Genomic DNA, 23,182 nt, shown 5'->3' with positions numbered 1-23,182 from the left:
AATATAAAGCAGTTTGTAGCCTATACTTTAGATAATTTACAGCTTTTGGAGGGCAAAATGGATTTGATCAAGTGCCATAACATTTCAAGAGAAAACTTTATGCCTTCTGTGAGGAAGCTGAAGCTTAGGCGTCAAAGGACAATGGTCCCAAACAGACTTCAAAGTCCAACAAGGCTTGATTTCAGAAGTACTGAAACATTCTGGAGCGGCCGTCACAGTCGCCTGACTTGAACTGCATAAAAAATATTTGGAAAGATTTGAAGAAAGAAGTTGCAGCATGCAAACCAAAGAATTAGTGAACTGGAGGGCAATGCCCTTGAGGAATAATCTAAGATTCATTCGAAACGCTGCCAGAAGTTTCTGTCTTGCTGTGTAGTGAGCAGTGACTTTAAGGGTAAGTGCACACACTGTCTTTTACAGGCAGGTATGCTCCTTAACCCATCTGAAAAAGCGCTAAAGAAATTATGAAAGGAATGAACATATACTGCAATGTAAAAATTACTTACTGTGCATATATTCAGTCTTTTGAGATATTTTAAGAATAATGGACCACATATATTGCTCCATACGGGATACCAGCCCCCATATAATGCTCCATACAGAATAATGGGCCTCATATAATGCTCCATACGGAATAATGGGCCTTATATAATGCTCCATACAGAATAATGGACCTCATATATTGCTCCATACAGAATAATGGACCCCATATAATGCTCCATACAGAATAATGGACCCCATATAATGCTCCATACAGAATAATGGACCCCATATAATGCTCCATACAGAAAAATGGACCCCATATATTGCTCCATACAGGATACTGGCCCCCATATAATGCTCCATACAGAATAATGGACATCATGTAATGCTCCATACAGAATAATGGACATCATGTAATGCTCCATACAGAATAATGGACCCCATATAATGCTCCACACAGAATAATGGACCTCATATATTGCTCCATACAGAATAATGGACCCTATATAATGGTCTATACAGAATAATGGACCCCATATATTGCTCCATACAGGATACTGGCCACCATATAATGCTCCATACAGGATACCTACCTCCATATAATGCTCCATGCAGGCTGGGCCCCATATAATACTCCATGCATGCTTGGCCCCATATAATGCTCCCTGCTTTATGGGCCCCATATAATGCCCCATGCCTCCATACATAAAAGAAAATAAATAAAATACCTCACCTCTCCTGCTGACGCTGCTCTGCTCCGGACTCCTCAGTGTCGCCGTCTTCCCGTTCTCTGCGATATGACTGAGTCAGAAGTCATCGCGCATTCTGACCTGAGACGTCACAGTCAGGAGGCGCGAAAGATATAGGACCTGCAGAGGAACAGGCCGGGGAGAGGTAAGTATTGTGCCGGGGCCCTGAGCGAGCGGGGGGGTCTCAGTCACGGGCACTGGCATCGGACTCCTCTGCTCACGGGCCCCATAGCGCGCCGGGGTGCCCGACGGCGAGTGGCCTCCACCGCCTGCTCAGGGCCGTGGCACTTGCCGGGTGCGCCGGATGCTGACGCTGGGTCTGGTCTCTGTAAATGCACATAATAGATACCACTAGCTATTGTAAAATGGTTCAGTGAAAATGTTTTTTTGTCTTTTTATATATGTGAAGCAAACAATATTAATTTTCTCCTTTCCTGTCTGTGATGTCTGACCTTACCCAGTGATACCTGGTGAAGCCTGATCATGTACAGGGTTGCTGTGTACAATTACTATATGTTGCATTTTAATTGTACAGCAATATTCAAAGCCGGTTGCCATAGTTACTCTTTTTATCAAGTGTTTTTAATATTTGTGAATTGATAGTAACTCTGCATTAAGGCTTTAATATGTCTCACTACAATGTTACTCCAGAGACCAATGTTTTATCATCGCTGTATTGCTACAAGAGAAACTGTGCTAATTAGATTCTAATTTCTTGTTTGGGATTTATATATTTTGTATCATCTGTTGAATGTTGTATTTTTTTCGATTCCATCTGCAAGCCATGAGCTGCTGGTATTAGTAGTTACCTTGAGGAAATTGACTTTGACTTTGGGTACCTGTAAGATAACAATACAAACATCTAACTATACTGTAAAGTTTCTGAAAAAATGTGTAATTATATTTAGTTACTGACATGTGATAAGGACAGGGTCATAGAGAAATAGAAGTTGAAATGTTTTATTATTATTATATTTTTTTAACCCCCAGTTACTGAGTCATGTTATTACTGAGAAGTACAAAGTAAGTGAAGGTCCTGTGATATCGGTACCTAAACAGTGTGATACAGAATGAGCTGCACTCAACTGCGGAGAAGTCCTGAAACCATATAAAGCGTAAAATAATGAAAGCGCAAGAAAATAACAATAATTATTTTATTGTCACTGAACTTATTCCCATTTGTAGCAATTTCCTGTCCTTTGACTTCTCTTCTTTCATTTCTCCCCATCAAGGTTATGTGGATTTCTCAAACTGACCTTGCCAGCCCTCACAACAAATGGTCGCTCACATAACATTGTGGAAAGTAATCTATTGCATTAAACATGTAATTAATGAGAATACACTGTGCCTTATGATTAAATCCCTGAAGAAATCAACAAAAACATCATACAGGTTTCCTAAACAAAATACCAAACTAACCACTGATTGTGATTTTGTAAATAACCTTTCAATTCTCTTACAATGTGGTCTTATATTAATGTACTTATATACTGTAGTTATTCATTTGTTCCCGTACAGTAGACGGGACCAAATGTAGATTTTATCTTCTACCATCTGTATCAACATAGTTGCATGTGTCTTTTTATATCTTTAATCTGTTAGCTTGTTTCCAGCAGACAGCAACAGTTCTGCACTCTACTTTGCTGTGCCCACACAAACAGGAACCGCAGAGCGGATACAAGCTGGGCTGAGCTGTGTTTAAATTCTACTAGTGATAGTTTAGTGATGTGAAACTGCAAATGCAGCTCTTTTGATGTTTATGGCAGAAGATAATCTTTTGCCATATGCATTAGCAGAGCAGCATTTGCAGTTTTGCATCACTGGTCAGCAGCAGGCATCAAACACAGCTCAGCTTGTTTCATCTCTACTCTGCCTAGTTATTATAGGCTTCACTATGCTGGCAGGGCAGAGGACTATGGCTCTCTGCTGGAACCATCTAACAGATTAATGATGTAAAAATACACAGCTCTGAGTTATAAATTCATGGAGGTGGTGCTAGTTAGGATGGAGGAGTCTGCAGCACTGAGGAGAAGCAGGGTGCTGCTGGGATTTGTTGTTTTAGCAGTTTAGAATAAGACCACCCATTCAATGATGTGAAGCTGGAAACACAGAGGTGCAGATGGAGATGAGAAATGTCACTCAAGAATAAGAAATAATTTTTATGATGGGTTTGGTCTGTACATTGACAATAAGTATACATTTACTGTGCTTTGTGAAAAATAATTCAGTTGTGGGGATAGCCCTTTTAGCAAAGTTGGCTAAATGGAAACTTTGCGCAGTGCTACTGATTTATTTATTTTTTTAGTTGAAATGACAGCTGCTGTCCACACAATAGCATTGTGTGATCTGCCCAAGAGTAAGGCTGAGCTCATAGGTTCTAGGCTACAGCAGCGGAATCTCCTAGTGGGTGATGTTGGATTTCTTTGTTACGCAACCGTGATAAAGATCTTGTCCAATAATTTTTCATAGAGGGCAATCTTGAGGCTCTTCATCGATTCGTCCAAAGCAAGGCTAAAAGCTGTCTTGCTGCATAAGGGCAACGTGCTACCTTCAATTCCAATTGGTTATGCAGTCCACATGAAAGAAACCTATGACAACATGAAACAGCTGTTGAGGTGCCTAAACTATGACCAATAATAGCCCCTCTGTGATGACTTAAAGGTGGTTGCCCTCTTACTTGGTCTCCAAGGTGGATACATAAAGTACTGCTGCTTTCTGTATGAGTTGGATAGTCATGCAAGAGAATATTACTACAATAAAAGAGACTGGCCTCTCCGACATTCACTTCAGCCAGGGAGTAAAAATGTCCTGCATCCAGCACTTGTTGACCCACATAAGATTTTGTTACCACCATTGCATATCAAGTTAGCCTAATGAAGAACTTTGTAAAGGCAATGGATACAAATCCAAAAGCATTCAAGTATCTCATTGATAAATTTCCAAGGTTGAGTGAAGAAAGATAAAGGAAAGAATCTTTATTGGACCTCAGATTCTTAAGCTTCTTCAAGATGAGGAGTGTCTCCGTTTGTTGCAGGGCAAGGAAAAGGCTGCATGGGTAGCATTGGCATTAGTGGTAACTAATTTTTTGGGAAACACAAGAGCAGATAACTATGAAGAGTTGGTGGAAAACCTCAAAACATATAAAGATTTTGGCTGGAACACGTCCTTAATCCCTTTAAAGCCGAAGACGTACTAATACGCGTCTGTGCCCTGGGTTTTAAGAGCCTGACCCGTATTAGTACGTCATGGCGATCGCGCGCGCACACAGGCTGTGCAGGCGCGATCGCCGCCGGGTGTCAGCTGATTGTCACTGCTGACACCCGGTACTATGTGCAGGGAGTGGTCCCACACCGCTCCCGGCACATTAACCCCCGCAATGCTGCGATTGAAGTCGATCGCAGCATTGCGGTGGCTAAGGGGAGGTGATTGGTATTCTCACCTCCTCTTCCGGCCTCCAGCGCTGTCTGCCACGGCTTCCCGGATGTTGCCATGACGACCCGATGTCGTCATGACAACATCTGGGTCACCAGACAGCAGGAAGATTTTTTGATCATGCGCAGTACATGACCAAACTATCTTCTCAATGTGCAGCGCTGACTGCCTGCATGGCACAGGGATGGTGCTCCATCCCTATGCTATGCAGGCGATCAGAATAAAAAAAGTGAAAGTCCCATAGTGGGACAAAGTAAACAAATAAAAAAACTGTCAGAAAGTGAAAAAACAATTAAAAAAAAATTGTAAAAATATTTTAAAAAAATTTCAAAATAATCCACCAAAAATAAAAATATAATGTACCCATCAATAAATATTATTCTGAAAAAAAAAAAAAACAATAAAAGTACACATATTTGGTATTACCGCGTCCGGAACGACCTGACCTATAAAATTGTCCCACTAGTTAACCCCTTCAGTGAACACGGTAAAAAAAAAAAAAAAATGACGCAAAAAACAATGCTTTATCATCATACTGCCAAACAAAAAATGGAATAACACGCGATCAAAAAGACGAATATAAATAAAAATGGTACCGCTGAAAACGTCATCTCGTCCCGCAAAAAAATAAGCCACCATACAGCTCCATCAGCCAAAAAATAAAAAAGTTATAGCTCTCAGAATAAAGCGATGCAAAAAAATATTTTTTTCTATAAAATAGCTTTTATTGTGTAAAAGTGCAAAACATAGAAAAACTATATAAATGTGGTACCGCTGTAAACGTACTGACCTGAAAAATAAAGCTGCCTTATCAATTTTACCACACGCGGAGCAGAATAAAAAAATTAAAAAAAAACAATTCCTGAATTGTTGTTTTTTGTTTATTCTGCCTCCCAAAAACCGGAATAGAAAGCGATTAAAAAATGTCACATGCCTGAAAATGGCACCAATAAAAACGTCAACTCATCTCGCAAAAAAAAGCTGTCACATGACTCTGTCGGCCAAAATATGGAAAAATTATAGCTCTCAAAATATGGCGATGTAAAAACTAGATTTTACAAAATATGTGTCTTTTAGTGTGTGACAGCTGTCAATCATAAAAAGCCGATATGATTCTGGTATCTCTGTAGTCGCACCGACCCGAAGAATAAAGACATCTAATCACTTATACCGCACTAGGAATGGCGTAAAAAATAAACGCTAGGGCTGGGGTTGGTGTTAGGGTTGGGGTTAGGGTTGTTTTTTTTTTTCAAAAGTAAAAAAAAAGATGACGATATGGCAACTAGTGTTGAGCGCAAGTGCTCGCTACTTGAGTTTGCATCGGGTGCTCGGGTATGCATTGAGTATCGCGGGTGCTCGAGTGACATGCTCGAGTCTCTACCCCATATGCTTCACGGCCAAAAAAAACTCGCGGGGATCGCCTGCCATGCACGAGCGATCCCCGCATGTTTATTCTTGGGTGTCTAATAACCGTGAAACATGCGGGTGGGGACTCGAGCATGTCACTCGAGCACACGCGATACATGGTGCATACCTGAGTACCCGATGCAAACTCAAATAGTAAGCACTTGCGCTCAAGGCTAATGACAACTTATTCAATATGATGACCTAATGTTATAAAATTCTGTGTTGTACCTCTGGGTTCAAAATGTTCACTATACCCCTTGATAAAATCCTTGAGGGGTGTAGTTTCCAAAATGGGGTCACTTGTGTGGGGTTTCCACTATTTAGGCACATCAGGGGCTCTCCAAATGCGACATGGCATCCGCTCTCGATTCCAGCCAATTTTGCGTTCAAAAAGTCACACAGTGCTCCTTCCCTTCTGAACTCTGCCGTGCGCCCAAACACTGTATTTTCCCCACATATGGGGTATTGGCATACTCAGGAGAAATTGCAAAAAAGTTTTTGGGGTCCATTTTCTCCTCTTACCCTTGTGAAAATAAAAAAATTGGGGCTAAAACATCATTTTTGTGGAAAAAGTTTGATTTTTTTATTTTCATGGCTCCATGTTATAAACTTCTGTAAAGGACTTGGGGGTTCAAGGTGCTTACCACACAGGGATTGAAGCTTGAAGAGGACAATTTGCATATTCCGGGTACCTTCTGGGAAAAGCGAAGAGTCTCCCTCAGCTAGAAGATCGTTGGGTACAGCCGGGACCAGCTGCTTGGAAAGCATCGCCAAACCAGGGATTGAAGCTTGAAGAGGACAATTTGCATATTCCAGGTGCCTTCTGGGAAAAGCGAAGAGTCTCCCTCAGCTAGAAGATCGTTGGGTACAGCCGGGACCATCTGTTTGGAAAGCATCGCCAAACCAGGGATTGAAGCTTGAAGAGGACAATTTGCATATTCCAGGTGCCTTCTGGGAATAGCGAAGAGTCTCCCTCAGCTAGAAGATCGTTGGGTACAGCAGGGACCAGCTGCTTGGAAAGCATCGCCAAACCGCGGGTAACACAAGAAAGAAGACAGAAATCAAGTCATCAGGGACAAGGAGCAGCATGGCAGATGTGACAACCTACATGGTGAGCTGCAACATGTGCTACATGTTCACAGATCGACCAGAAGATGAAACCAACTTCACCTGCCAGAAGTGTAGACTACTGGCTCTTTTAGAAGAAAAGGTGCGGGGACTGGAAGAAAGAATTGCAACATTAAAACTCATCAAGGAAAATGAAGACTTCCTGGACAGAACAGAAGCGTCACTACTGGTCACGGAAAGTGAAGAAATCTTCAGAGAACCTCCAGAGGCAGACAAGTGGAGGCAAGTGACCAAAAGAAGCAAGAAGACCATGGAGACACCACCAACCACACAACTGAGAAACAGATTCCAAGGACTTGTGGAGGACGAAGATGGCACACCTAAGGATGAGGCACTACCAGCAAGCAAAAAAGAAAAGAGCACCCAGAAACACCCAGAAGCGACAAGAAAAAGGACAGCCAAGAAGGGAAGAAGAGTGGTGGTGGTGGGAGACTCACTACTGAGAGGAACAGAAGCAGCTATCTGCAGACCAGACATAACCGCAAGAGAAGTATGCTGCCTCCCAGGTGCGAAGATCAAGGATGTTACCGATAGGATACCGAAGCTCATCAGTTCCAAGGATGTCCACCCATTTCTTCTGATGCATGTTGGCACCAATGACACGGCAAGGAAGGACCTACCGACAATCTGCAAGGACTTTGAAGCATTGGGGGAGAAAGTAAAAGAACTGGATGCGCAGGAAGTTTTTTCTTCTATCCTTCCAGTAGACGGGCATGGCGTCAGGAAATGGAACAGGATCCTTGATGTGAACAACTGGCTGAGATGATGGTGCAGACAACAAGGATTTGGATTCCTGGACCACGGTGTGAATTACGTCTATGATGGACTCCTTGCCAGAGACGGACTACACCTCAACAAACTCGGGAAACACACATTCGCCAGGAGACTCGCAACACTCATCAGGAGGGCGTTAAACTAGAAGAAGAGGGGATGGGAAGAAAAACGCCGGACACGAACATGAAACCAGAGAACATACTAATGAAAGATATGAAGTGCGTCAAAGAAGGTCCAAGACAAGATACTTGGAAGGGAGGTAAGAAAATTTCTAATGCAATCCACAGGGAGAAGATTGGAACAAAATAAAATCGTGTAAACTGCGTGCTAGCAAATGCCAGAAGCCTGACAAACAAGATGGATGAACTGGAAGCAGAAATATCTACAGGTAACTATGACATAGTGGGAATAACCGAGACATGGTTAGATGAAAGCTATGACTGGGCAGTTAACTTACAGGGTTACAGTCTGTTTAGAAGGGATCGAAGAAGTCGGAAAGGGGGTGGAGTTTGTCTATATGTAAAGACGTGTCTAAAGCCTACAATACGGGAGGATGTATGGGAGGGAAATGAGGAGGTCGAGTCCTTATGGGTGGAGATACATGGGGTAAAAAACAATAATAAAATTATCATAGGAGTCTGCTATAAACCACCAAATATAGCAGAAGCCACGGAAAGTCTATTAATGAGACAAATAGACGAAGTAGCAGAAAATAACGAGGTGATTATTATGGGGGACTTCAACTACCCCGATATAGACTGGGAAACCGAAAGCTGTAGATCTCAGAAAGGAAACAGGTTTCTGTCAATTATCAAAGACAATTATTTGTCACAACTTGTGCAGGAACCAACTAGAGGGACGGCCCTTTTAGACTTAATATTAACTAACAGGCCAGACAGAATAACTGAGGTGCAGGTCGGGGGGCACCTGGGAAATAGTGACCACAACATTATACAATTCCACATGTGCTTCAGTAGGGTGCCCAGCAAGGGAGTCACAAAAACACTGAACTTCAGGAGGGCAAAGTTTGATCAGCTAAGAGATGCCCTTCACCTTATAGACTGGGATAGTATCTTCAGTAATAGGAGCACGCATAGAAAATGGTAAATTTTCAAAACAGTCCTACATAGTCACTGTAGAAGGTACATACCTTATGGGAATAAAAGGGCTAGGAATAGGAGGAAGCCAATATGGCTAAATAAGGAAGTCAAGAGGGCAATGAAAAACAAAAAAAGGGCTTTCGGTAAACTTAAACAAGAAGGCAGTGAGGAAGCGCTAATATCTTATAGGGAAAAAAACTAAATCTGTAAGAAACAAATAAGAATAGCAAAAGAGGAGACAGAGAGCCTAATTGCCAAGGAAAGTAAAATGAATCCCAAACTGTTCTTTCACTATATAAACAGTAAAAGGATTAAAACTGATGGAGTTGGCCCATTGAAAAATAACCTGGGTAAAATCATAGAGGGCGATGAGGGTAAAGCATACCTACTCAATAGCTTCTTCTCCACTGTTTTCACAAAAGAAAACAATTTATCGGAGGAAATGCAGAGTGATAAAGTAAACCCTCCGCTAAATATCACCCACCTAACCCAGGAGGAAGTTCAGAAACGCCTAAATAATATCAAAATAGACAAGTCACCAGGCCCAGATGACATACACCCCCGGGTACTAAAAGAATTAAGTAATGTGATAGACAGGCCGCTGTATCTTATATTCAAGCACTCTTTATGGACAGGGACTGTCCCACTAGACTGGCGCCAAGCAAATGTGGTACCAATATTCAAAAAGGGGTCTAAAAGTGACCCTGGGAACTATAGACCAGTAAGCTTAACGTCTGTTGTGGGTAAATTGTTTGAAGGATTTCTTAGAGATGCTATTGTAGAATATCTTAATGATAATAACTGTCTAACTCCATATCAACATGGATTCATGAGGGATCGCTCCTGCCAAACAAACCTGATCGCCTTCTACGAGGAGGTGAGCTCACAGCTGGACCGGGGAGAGTCAGTGGATGTTGTATACCTTGACTTCTCCAATGCGTTTGATACCGTGCCACACAAAAGGTTGGTATATAAAATGAGAATGCTTGGTCTGGGGGATAATGTGTGCAAGTGGGTAAATAGCTGGCTGAGTGATAGAAAGCAGAGGGTGGTTATCAATGGAGTAAGCTCAGAGTGTGTCAGGGTTACTAGCAGGGTGCCTCAAGGGTCTGTCTTGGGCCTTATATTATTTAATATATTTATTAATGATCTAGTGGAAGGGTTGCATAGTAAAATAGCAATATTTGCAGATGATACTAAACTTTGTAAAGTAGTTAATACAGATGAGGATAGGGCACAGCTACAGGATGATTTAGATAAATTGGGGAGTTGGGCCAAAAAATGGCAAATGGGGTTCCATGCCGATAAATGTAAGGTCATGCACATGGGAAAGAAAAACAGCAGTCACCCATACATACTAAATGGGAAACCGTTGGGGAAATCTGACATGGAGAAGGACCTGGGCGTCTTGGTTAACAGCAAATTAAATTGGAGTGCCCAGTGTCAGGCAGCAGCTGCGAAGGCAAATAGAGTAATGGCATGCATCAGAAGAGGAATAGGGGCATATGATGAGAACATTGTTCTTCCTCTGTATAAAGTGCTGGTAAGGCCGCACTTAGAATTTTGTGCACAGTTCTGGGCTCCTGTGCTCAGGAAAGACATATTGGAGCTAGAGAGGGTACAAAGGAGGGCGACTAAGGTAATAAAGGGAATGGAGGGACTAGAATACCCAGAGAGGTTGTCAAAATTAGGCCTATTTACGTTGGAAAAGAGAAGGCTTAGGGGAGACCTCATAAACGTATAAATACATCAGGGGGCAGTACAGAGATCTCTCCCATGACCTGTTTATACCAAGGATGGTGACAAAGACGAGGGGGCACACTATGCGTCTGGAGGAAAGGAGGTTCCTGCACCAGCATAGAAGGGGATTCTTTACGGTCAGAGCCGTGAGACTCTGGAACTCTCTGGGAGAGGAAGTGGTGATGTCCAACTCACTTAATGAGTTCAAGAGAGGCCTGGACGCCTTTCCTGAGAAAAATAAAATTACATCTTATGCTTAGTGATAGTTAATTAATCCAGGGATTTAATCTGACTGCCAGATTGGAGTCGGGAAGTGAATTTTTCCTCAATGATGTAAATTGGCCTATACCGCATGGTTTTTTTTGCCTTCCCCTGGATCAACGCTGCGGAATAGTTGCAGTGCGCAAGAAATAGGCTGAACTGGATGGACGCTTGTCTTTTTTCGGCCTTATAAACTATGTAACTATGTAACATCTAGATAAGTTCCCTGAGGGGTCTAGTTTCAAAAATGGTGTCACTTGTGGGGGGTTTCCACTGTTTAGGCACATCGGGGGCACATCTGCTAATTATTCAAGCAAATTTTACAATCAAAAAGTCAAATGGCGCTCCTTCCCTTCCGAACCCTGCCGTGCACCCAAACAGTGGTTTTCTCCCACATATGGGGTATCTGCTTACTCAGGAGAAATTGCACAACAAACTATATAGTGCAATTTCTCCTGTTACCCTTATGAAAATGCAAAACTGGGGTCTGAAAAACATTTTTGTGGGAAAAATGTGAAAATTTTATTTTTAGGGCTCAATATTATAAACTTCTGTGAAGCACCTGGGGGTTCAAGGTGCTCACCACACATCTAGATAAGTTCCCTTAGGGGTCTAGTTTCCAAAATGGTGTCACTTGTGGGGGGACTGTTTAGGCACATCAGGGGCTCCCCAAATGCAACATGGCATCCGCTAATTATTCAAGCAAATTTTACAATCAAAAAGTCAAATGGCGCTCCTTCCCTTCTGAACCCTGCCGTGTGCCCAAACAGTGGTTTTCCCCCACATATGGGGTATCTGCTTACTCAGGAGAAATTCAACAAACTGCATGGTGCAATTTCTCCTGTTACCCTTATGAAAATGCAAAAGTGGGGGCTGAAAAACATTTTTGTGGGAAAAATGTGAAAATTTTATTTTTACGGCTCAATGTTATAAACTTCTATGAAGCACCTGGGAGTTCAGGGTGCTCACCACACATCTAGATAAGTTCCCTAAAGGGTCTAGTTTCCAAAATTGTGTCACTTGTGGGAGGTTTCCTCTGTTTAGGCACATCAGGGGCTCCCCAAATGCAACATGGCGTCCGCTAATTATTCAAGCAAATTTTACATTCAAAAAGTCAAATGGCGCTCCTTCACTTCCGAACCCTGCCGTGCGCCCAAACAGTGTTTTTTCCCCACATATGGGGTATCTGCGTGCCCAGGGAAAATTGCACAACAAATTTTGGGGTCCATTTTTTCCTGTTACCCCTGCAAAAATAAAAAAACTTGGGTCTAAAGTAACATTTTTGTGAAAAAAGTTAAATGTTTATTTTTTTTTTCCACATTCCAAAAATTCCTGGGAAGCACCTGAAGGGTTAATAAAGTTCTTGAATGTGGTTTTGAGCTCCTTGAGGGGTGCAGTTTTTAGAATGGTGTCACTTTTGGGTATTTTCTATCATAAAGACCCCTCAAAGTGACTTCAAATATGATGTGGTCCCTAAAAAAATGGTTTTGTAAATTTTGTTTGAAAAATGAAAAATCGCTGGTCAACTTTTAACCCTTATAGCTCCATAATAAAAAAAAAATGTTGATTCCAAAATTGTGCTGATGTAAAGTAGACATGTGGGAAAAGTTGTTTATTAACTATTTTGTGTGACATATCTCTCTGATTTAAGGGGATAAAAATTCAAATTTTGAAAATTGCTAAATTTTTACAATTTTCGTCAAATTTCCATTTTTTCACAAATAAACGCAAGTGATATCGAAGAAATTTTACCACAATCATGAAGTACAATATGTCATGAAAAAGCAGTCTCAGAATCAGGGGGATCCATTGAAGTGTTCCAGAGTAATTACCTCATAAAGTGACAGTGGTCAGAATTGTAAAAATTGGCCTGGTCAATAACGTGCAAACCACCTTGGGTTGTAAAGGGGTTAAAGATTAATTTCTTACATTTGCATATAGACCTTTCTCCACCAAACTGCGGAGCAGTGAGTGACGAGTACGGTGAGCGATTTCATCAAGATATTGCAGCTATGGAGGAAAGATATCAAGGAAAATGGAATTCATCAATGCTTGCAGATTACTGTTGGACAATTGTAAGAGATGATCCGATGCAGAAGTACAAGAGACAAGCAAAAAAGAATCGTCACTGACTGATGACCAAATTTTGTAGTGCAATTTCTGTAACTGTTTATAATTCGCAACAGTGTTTGGACATGTTTTATTTAGTTGAATTGTTGCTAAGTTTCCTCTAAATAAATATCAGACAATTGGTGTAACAAAATATTCTGCATCTTTATATTTGCAAAAATAATAATGTTTCATAGTACTAAAACTTTGATGCATTAATTATATGTAGCAGTAAAAGGAAAAGTCTTTGATAGCATAGAAACAAGAGCCAACTAAAAATTTTCATTGTCAGATTTGAATTCAGGAGCTCAAAATCATTAAGAAATGGCTCATTTCATAACTGAACCTGATGACTTTTGGAAATATGTAGAACAGTGCAATGCTTTGTTATATTGTGTATAGTTGCTTTAAAACAAGCATATTTTTATTCATACCTGTTCGGAGTGAAATTTAATGTATGATTCTATTCACATGTACTCTTAAAATTCACACATTCTAAAAACACAACTATTTTGCTCATTAAATACACCCATTGTTACCTCATTGATCTGTATTAATTCCATTTTTTTCAAAGTGGATGTCCAATGTAGTTCAATAAAGCCCTAAATGGTTTTACAAATAAAATATGAGTTATCTTGCAAAAAACTAGCCCCCACATGGATACCACCATGGTGAAAATGAAGAGCTATGGCTCCTGGAATGTGCCATCACAATATGAGCCACCTAATTTTACCACAAAAAACTGGGAAAACTTATTGACTCGAGTATAAGCCTAGGGTGGGAAATGCAGCAGCTACTGGTAAATTTCCCCATCCTGGTAAGCATTGCCCCCTCATCCCCAATCCTGATATGCATGGCCCCCTCATCCCCAATCCTGGTATGCATGGCCCTCTCATCCCCAATCCTGATATGCATGGCCCCCTCACCCCCAATCCTGGTATGCTTGGCCCCCTCATCCCCAATCCTAGTATGCATGGCCCCTTCATCCCCAATTCTGGTATGCATGGCCCCTTCATCCCCAATCCTAGTATGCGTTGCCTTTTTTAACCCATTTTCGCTGCATCCAAATTTTGTTTTTGTACTTCCAATTTTCCCTTCTTTTTTTCCACAAACATAGCTGTCTGTGGGCTCCTTTTTTGCTGGACGAATTATAGTTTTTAATAACAGTGTTCAGATGCTCATTGTGCACAAATGACCTAGTAACCTGATTCTGCTGGTCAGTGAAAAAAGCAACATCAAATTAATTTAGGTTATTTTTATATTCTCCTGCTTTAAAAATAAAATCAAAATTTTGTAAACATATGTGGCTTATGTCACCAATTTCTAAGACACAAAGTGTTTTTATTTTTCTATCATTGGAGCTGTGTGAGGGGTGAGAGTATGATACCAAATATGTTTATTTTTCTTTCTAAGATGGGAAAAAAAGATTGATTTACATTATTTTTTTTCCCCAAGTATTAATTATAGATTTTTTTCATAACCCCAGGAGATTTGACACTGCGGTTGAATACAAAGCTCTTCTTCGCTCCAGAATCTAATTTTATTTATTTATTTATTTTTTATAAATAGTGGTAAAAATGATGCGGCAAAAATCGCACTGCGACTGCAGTGTGTGAACATACTGTTGTGCTCAAAAGTTTACATACCCTGTCAGAATTTTTCCTTTCTTGGCCTTGTTTCAGAGAATATGAATGATAACAAAAAAACTTTTTCTCCACTTATGGTTACTGGTTCGGTGCAGCCATTTATTGTCAAACTACTGTGTTTTCTCTTTTTAAATCGTAATGATAACCAAAAACATACAAATGACCCTGATCAAAAGTTCACATACACCAGTTCTTAATACCGTGTATTGACACCTCTAACATCAATGACAGCTTGAAGTTTTTTGTGGTAGTTGTGGATGAGGTTCTTTATTTTCTTCTTGGTAAAAATCCTCCAGTTCCTGTAAATTCCCGGGATCTCTAGCATGAACTGGGCGCTTGAGATCTCCTCAGTGTGGCTCAATGATATTGAGGTCAGGAGACTGAGATGATCACTCCAGAACCTTCACTTTGTTCTGCTGTAGCCAATGACAGGTCGACTTGGCCTTGTGTTTTGGATCGTTGTCATGTTGAAACGTCCAAGTACATCCCATGCGCAGCTTCCGAGCTGATGAGTGCAAATTTGCCTCCAGTATTTGCTGATAACGTGCTGCATTCACCATTACTTCAACTTTTACCAAGTTTCCTGTGCCTTTGTAGCTCACACATCCCCAAAACGTCAGCGATCCACCTCCGTGCTTTACTGTAGGAATGGTGTTCCTTTCATCATAGGCCTTGTTGACCTCTCTCCAAATGTAACATTTATGGTTGTGGCCAAAAAGTTCAATTTTAGTCTCATCACTCCAAATTACCTTTTCTAGAAGTTTTGAGGCTTGTCTCTGTGCTGTTTGGCTTATTGTAGGCGAAATACTTTGTGGCATTTGCGCAGTAATGGCTTTCTTCTGGCGACTCGACGATGCAGCCCATTTTTCTTCAAGTGCCTCCTTATTGTGCATCTTGAAACAGCCACACCGCTAGTTTTCAGAGAGTCCTGAATTTCAGCTGATGTTATTTCTGGGTTTTTCTTTGCATCCCCAACAATTTTCCTGACAGTTGTGGCCGAAATTTTTGTTGGTCTACTTGACCTTGGTTTGGTTTTTACAGAGCCCCTGATTTTCCATTTCTTAATCACAGTTTGAATGCTCCTGACTGGCATAATCAATTCTTTGGATATTTTTTTGTATGCCTTTCATGTGTTATACAGTTCAAGTACCTTTTCCCGTGTATCCATTGACAATTCTTTTGCTTTCCCCATGACTCACAATCCAGAAACGTCAGTGGGTGAATGAAAGATGCAAGAGTCTGTCTGTATCCCAGAAACTCACTCAGCTTTTATGCATACACACTGTTTACAAGCAAACAGGTGACAGGTGAGGATGTTACCTTTTATTAGCCATTCAAACTTATTTGTGTTAAATTCTGTGCATGTTATCAGGCCAAAATCACCAGGGTATGTGAACTTTTGATCAGGGTTATTTGGATGTTTTTGGTTGTTGTGAAGAATATTCAAGACAAACTCATGTCAATCACTGTGACCTGTTTGGCAGGTTTTAGAGAGATCTCTATGCACGGTGTAATTCGACCCTGTAGCTCGCAAAGGACGACGGGCTGTGAGTGACAAATATCTGGAAGCAGCCGTGGGGCTGCTGAGGCCCCCTGTGGCTTCCAAGCCATGAGTCAGACTCTTTGTGTAAGATACTATAATTTAACGTTGAGTTATGGGAAAAAGATTAATCTCAGTGATACCTAAAATAGATTGTTGGAAACCTGAGGGGATGGGGAATGTAACCCTAGTTTTAGACATAGTCAAGCGCATAAGGAAAAGGAGATACCCTGCATAGCCTTGCAGGGGCCCCTAGGACCCGATGTTTGGTATCCACACGTAGTAGGGGCCCGGCTGGGTCCGATGACACCAGGACCGGCTCCCTAGGACTGTCCAGTAAGGATGTATGGCCCATTTTAGTTTTGGGAGCTCTTAGCTGGGAAAGAACAAGGGTGGAAAGTTGGCTCAACCAGGAGGACAGTAGGAGGAGTGACCCAGGGAGTTTGAAGGTCTCTGTAGCTACAGCCTATTCTCTTTTTCCTGGGGAGGTCGTGACACGACGTGTGGGAAAAGTCCATCAACCAAGTGAGGGCCCACAGCCTCCCATGTGGCAGCCCTCCCCCACAAGCCAGGCCTTTCCATCTAAATTGGTAATTGACTCTTAAGTTCTGCTTATACTTGTTGTACCATACTTTTGTATTTGTAACTCTGACCACTGTGTATGTATAACCCTTATGTATATAGTATATTGTTTAGTGTGCCCTTACAGCGATTAAATATATAATTTAACCTTGGGCTGTTCTTTTATCTCGATCCACAAACCTTACATCTGTTGTTCGGTCCAACGAACACGTTACCGGGCTGGTTTCTAGCCCAATATAAGTCCGTTATATAAAATAGAAACTGGTGGCAGCTCTACCAGTCCGACAAGGCTCTGCTTCACTGGGGCCAGTGAAAGAGCCTCTCAGGGGGTGTGAGCGAGTGTGGTGCCATGTCAGTGACTGAGTGGACCACCTTTGCTCACTCCCTGGTGCCTCTCTGTACCCATGTGGACAAGGGGTGACTGTGTAGAACTGTACCAAACTGACCTTGCGCGTCCTTTAGGGGGGTGCGGAACGTCACGTTGATGCAAAGGGTAGATCCGTATCACGTGCTCTGTCTGGTTTAGTGTGACGTCAGGGGGATGGCGAGGTGTGGATGCATCACAAGAAGTGGGAACAGAGAGATTCTGCGGGGTCTCCCTGCTGCCGTTTCATCACAGTTGTTATTAAGATTTAAACAGAGAAAACACAGTAGTTTGACAATAAATAGCTTCAGCCAACCAATAACCATGAGTGGAGAAAAAGTTTTTTTGTTGTCATTCATATTCTCTGAAACAAGGCCCAAAAAGGAAAAATTCTGCCGGGGTATTTAAACTTTTGAGCACAACTGTATCCCCAGAGGGGAGCTGTGATCTTAGCAAGTTTCTACGCCTGCGCTATACACAGCAGCCATCATCCACCGTACATGTACAGCAGATGTCTAGACAGGGGTTTTTTTTCTTAAAAAAAAAAAAGCACCTTTTTATTCTGAAATATTGATAAAACATTAAAGACAATGAATATTTTGGTATCACCACAATCAATTTGACCCCCAAAAATAAAGGTCACAGTTTTTATAGAACAAATTAAACAGAGTAAGTTCAAACTGGGAAAAACAACAGCTCTGTGCTTTCAGGAGTGCTTTACTTAGTATTACAATCTGCCACAGCTTTGTGCCATTCACAAAGATAGAACTGAGCTTTAATACCTGGCATTACTAAAAGTATAGAGCATGATAAGCAACGAAAGAAACATAGCATTCACCAGAGCAGCGTAGTTGTTGATTATCAGGGTGCTGAGAGTCAGATCCAGGGTCGGACTGGCTCGCCGGGAAACCGGAGGGTCCTCAAGTTGGCCCCGGGTTCCCGGTGGGCCCCTGAACAGGTTGCAGAGGGCACCCGCTGGTGTCAGCACTGGCTTCAACTGAATTGTTAAAATTGTCACAGAGATATCATAGGCCAGCAGCTGACATCAGCGCAACCGTTGGGGGGCAGCGTATGAGGTCACTGCCATGCGCTGCCTCGTCTGCGCTGTATATGGAGCAGCAAGAGGACGCCATTCTCCAAGGAATCATGGACAGGTAAGAATCTTTTTTTTTTTCATTGCTGCAGAAGAGCAGCAGGATGGGGTACACAGGTGCCAGGATGGGGACATTATTACAGAAAGGGGCCAGGAAGGAGGATATTATTAAATTAAGGGGCCCACCATGGAGTACATTACAGGAAGGGCCCAGGATGGGAGACATTATTATAGAAGGGCCCAGGAAGGGGGAAATAATTACTGTATGGGGGACGGAATGAGGAGCATTGATTATTAGTTTACAGAAAGGGGCTCAGGATGGGGGACAATTTTAAATTAAGGGGCCCAGGATGGGGGACATTATTAAATAAAGGGGTTCAGGATGGGGGGACATTATTAAATAAAAGGGGTCCAAGATGGGGGACAATTTTAATTAAAGTCTCCCATAATGGGGGACATTACAAGAAGGGCCCAGGATCGGGCATATTATTACAGAAGGGCCCAGGATGGGTGACATATTTACTGAATGGGAACCAGAATGAGGAGCATAGATTATTAGTTTACAGAAAGGGGCCTAGAATGGGGGATAATTTTAAATAAAGGGGCCCTGGATAGGGGACATTGTTACTGCAAGGGCCCTTGATGGGGGACATTAAATAAAGGGGCCCAGGATGGGGGATATAATTAAATAAACGGTCCTAGGATGAAGGACAGGCTTGGCGTCAGCACCCGGGCAAGTCCCAGGACCCTGAGCAAGCGAAGGGCCCACTCGTCGTTGAGTACCCCTGCGCGCTACGGGACCGTGAGCGGAGGAGTCTGATGACAGCGCCCGTGACTGGGACCTCCCCCTCTTGCTCGGGGCCCCGGCACAATACTTACCTCTCCCCGGCCTGTTCCTCTGCAGGTCCTATAACCTTCCGCGTCTCCTGACTGTGACATCTCAGGTCAGAAGGCGCGATGACATCTTTCCAGCGCACCCTCTGCTGAGCAGTCACAGCGCAGAGAGCGGGAAGACGGCTACGCTGAGGAGTCCGGAGCAGGGCAGCGGCAGCAGGAGAGGTGAGGTATTTTATTATTATTATTTTTTTAATGTATGGAGCCATGAGACGTTATATGGGTCCCAACATGAATGGGGCATTATATGGGGCCTATACATCATGGAGCATTATATGGGGCCCATACAGCATGGAGCATTATATGGGGCCAAGCATGCATGGAGTATTATATGGGGCCCAGTCTGCTTGGAGCATTATATGGGGGCCAGTATTCTGTATGGAGCATTATATGGGGGCCAGTATCCTGTATGGAGCAATATATGGGGTCCATTATTCTGCATAGACCATTATATAGGTTCCATTATTCTGTATGGAGCAATATATGAGGTCCATTATTCTGTATGGAGCATTATATGGGGTCCATTATTCTGGATGAAGCATTATATGAGATCCATTATTCTGTATGGAGCATTATATGAGGTCCATTATTCTGTATGGAGCATTATATAGGGGCCAGTATTCTGCATGGAGCATTATATAGGGGCCAGTATTCTGTATGGAGCATTATATGTGGGCCAGTATCCTGTATGGAGCAATATATGAGGTCCACCATTCTGTATGGAGCATTATATGGGGTCCATTATTCTGTATGGAGCATTATATGGGGGCCAGTATTCTGTATGGAGCATTTTATGGGGGCCAGTATTCTGTATGGAGCATTGTATGGGTTCCATTATTCTGTATGGAGCATTATATGGGGTCCATTATTCTGTATGGAGCATTATATGGGATCCATTATTCTGTATGGAGCTATATATGAGGTCCATTATTCTGTATGGAGCATTATATGAGGTCCATTATTCTGTATGGAGCATTATATGAGGTCCATTATTCCATATGGAGCATTACATGAGGTCCATTATTCTGTATGGAGCATTATATGAGGTCCATTATTCTGTATGGAGCATTATATGAGGTCCATTGTTCTGTATGGAGCATTATATGAGGTCCATTATTCTGTATGGAGCATTTATATGGGGGCCAGTATTCTGCATGGAGCATTATATGGGGGCCAGTATTCTGTATGGAGCATTATATGAGGGCCAGTATTCTGTATGAAGCATTATATGTGGGCCAGTATCCTGTATGGAGCAATGTATGGGGTCCATCATTCTGTATGGAGCATTATATGGGGTCCATTATTCTGTATGCAGTATTATATGGGGTCCATCATTCTGTATGGAGCATTATATGGGGTCCATTATTCTGTTTGGAGCATTATATGGAGGTCAGTATTCTGTATGGAGCATTTTATGGGGGGCCAGTATTCTGTATGGAGCGTGGTATGGGGCCAGTATTCTGTATGGACCATTATATGGAGTCCATTATTCTGTACGGAGCAATATATGGGGTCCATTATTTTGTATGGAGCATTATATGAGGTCCATTATTCTGTATGGAGCATTATATGAGGTCCATTATTCTTTATGGAGCATTTTATGGGGGCCAGAATTCTGTATGGAGCATTATATGGGGGCCAGTATCCTGTATGGAGCAATATATGGGGTCCATTATTCTGTATGGAGCATTATATGGGGGCCAGTATCCTGTATGGGGTAATATATGGGGTCCATTATTCTGTATGGACCATTATATGGGGTACATTATTCTGTATGGAGCATTATATGAGGTCCATTATTCTGTATGGAGCATTATATGAGGTCCATTATTCTGTATGGAGCATTATATGGGGGCTAGTATCCTGTATGGAGCATTATATGGGGGCCAGTATTCTGTATTGAGTATTATAGGGGGGCCAGTACTCTGCATTGAGCATTATGGGGGGGCCAGTATTGTGCATGGAGCATTTTATGGGAGCCAGTATTCTGTAAGGAGCATTATATGGGGGCCAGTATCCTGTGTGGAGCAATATATGGGGTCCATTATTCTATATGGAGCATTATATGGGGTTCATTATTCTGTATGGAACGTTATATGGGGTCCATTATTCTGTGTGGAACATTATATGGGGTCAATTATTCTGTGTGAAGCATTATATGAGGTCCATTATTCTGTATGGAGCATGATATGGGGTCCATTATTCTGTATTGAGCATTATATTGGGTCCATTATTCTGTATGGAGCTTTATATGGTGTCCATTATTCTGTGTGGAGCATTATATGAGGTCCATTATTCTGTATGGAGCATCATATGGGGTCCATTATTCTGTATTGAGCATTATATTGGGTCCATTATTCTGTATGAAGTATTATATGGGATCCATTATTCTATATGAAGCATTATATGGGGTCCATTATCCTGTATGGAACATTATATGGGGTTCATAATACTGTATGGAGGACTATACTGTCCGGTCTGCACTGTGCGCTGCGAGGATTCGCCGGTTTCTGAGCTTTTGTAGAATTTACAATAGATATCGCTCATGTAATGTAAGACGTGAAATCTTTGGCATTGAACTATACATATATTCTTCTACCTTACCTTTGCATCATGAATCGTGGTATGTGTTAAAGGGGCCCACTAAGACTCTTTCGCCCAGGGCCCACAAAAACCTGGAGCCCACACTGACGAAGGACATTATGAAGTAAAGGGGACCAGAATAAAGAATATTATTAAATAAAGGGGCCAAGGACAAAGGAATGGCATGTTCAACTCAACCACTAATCCTTTCATTCCCTAAATACTTACCAAGCTCTGGTTGGACCCCACAGATCAATAGGTTATCACATATCCTGTTGATCCCGAGGATAGGGGATAATTTGTTTTGACCAAAGAACCTCTTTAATGCAAACTACCATAATTGTGCATAACAGTTATGGTGTGCGCACAGTAGATATGCAGGAGCCACTTGTATTTTACAGTCGGCGCCAATGGCTGCGGACCATGCGGCTGCTATGGGGCCCATGAGCTGGGGGCCTCAGCACCTCTGGTATCTTCAATGTTAGAATATCCATCAGGAACACGTCTTCCTACAGAGTGACAGAGCTTCATATTGCAAATGCTAGGACAAATTTCTGCTAAAGTAATAAAACAATATATTTCATAATCTGACATAAGATAAATGTTTTACAGGATGTATTCTGGACAAATGCATACTAAAAAAACACCCATACTTGTTAAAATTGTATTATCCAGCTACCAATACATGTCAAAGGAAGTATTTTTTCCTATCTTATGTTTTTTTATTCAAATACAAATTTAATAAATTAGAAATATTGTTGCATAGGAACTAATCTTTGGAGGCAATTATCCCCTGACTATCAAAAATCCCCAACTGCTGTCTCAATCCAAATTTCTTTCTGTTGTTCGGATAGATTTGTCTCTGTACTTACTGTTCACTGTAACCTACTCTACTTGATATTATCTCAGCACCTGCAAAAACAAAGCCGAGAAAGAAGCCTCTGCTTGTGCTGCACTTAGAAACGCAGGAATTCAGGCTTCATTTCCATTGGTAGCAGATGTGTAAAACGTGTTGTGTTGCTGAGCTTCTGACTCATTTGCTCATTGCTGATAACCTAAAACTCTCATAAACCACAGTAATGGGGGTCAGCTTGTATTTTTCCTGCAATCTCTTAAACTGTTTAAAGACCCAGAAATACAATTGCTAAATGGAGAGTCAAAATTGCTGAAAGGGTAAATTAAACATCACTTACCTGTCACACGAACGCCCTTTGGTCATTGAAATATGGGCTAAGGCCATCACATTAAGGTTTTATGACCATTCCCCTTTGTTGGGAGATTGAATTAAAGTCATGTA

At 41.8% G+C, this 23,182-nt stretch overlaps 1 protein-coding gene across 1 annotated transcript in view; it reads left to right on the top strand.

The window, feature by feature from the left end:
• The window catches only part of FAM151B (family with sequence similarity 151 member B), a 100,422-nt gene extending 98,070 nt beyond the window's left edge, over positions 1–2,352 (top strand). The window contains exon 6 of the mRNA XM_073655029.1: positions 2,223–2,352. Coding sequence (XP_073511130.1) covers positions 2,223–2,229 — 7 coding nt within the window. The 3' untranslated portion in view covers positions 2,230–2,352. The remainder of the gene's footprint in view (positions 1–2,222) is intronic.
• The last annotated feature ends 20,830 nt before the right edge of the window (positions 2,353–23,182 follow it).

The sequence above is a fragment of the Phyllobates terribilis genome, unplaced genomic scaffold, assembly GCF_046119375.1.
Source record: "Phyllobates terribilis strain yellow unplaced genomic scaffold, ASM4611937v1 Scaffold_1__5_contigs__length_1240528914, whole genome shotgun sequence".
Lineage (NCBI taxonomy): Eukaryota > Metazoa > Chordata > Amphibia > Anura > Dendrobatidae > Phyllobates > Phyllobates terribilis.
This window is presented reverse-complemented; position numbering and strand designations above follow the sequence as displayed.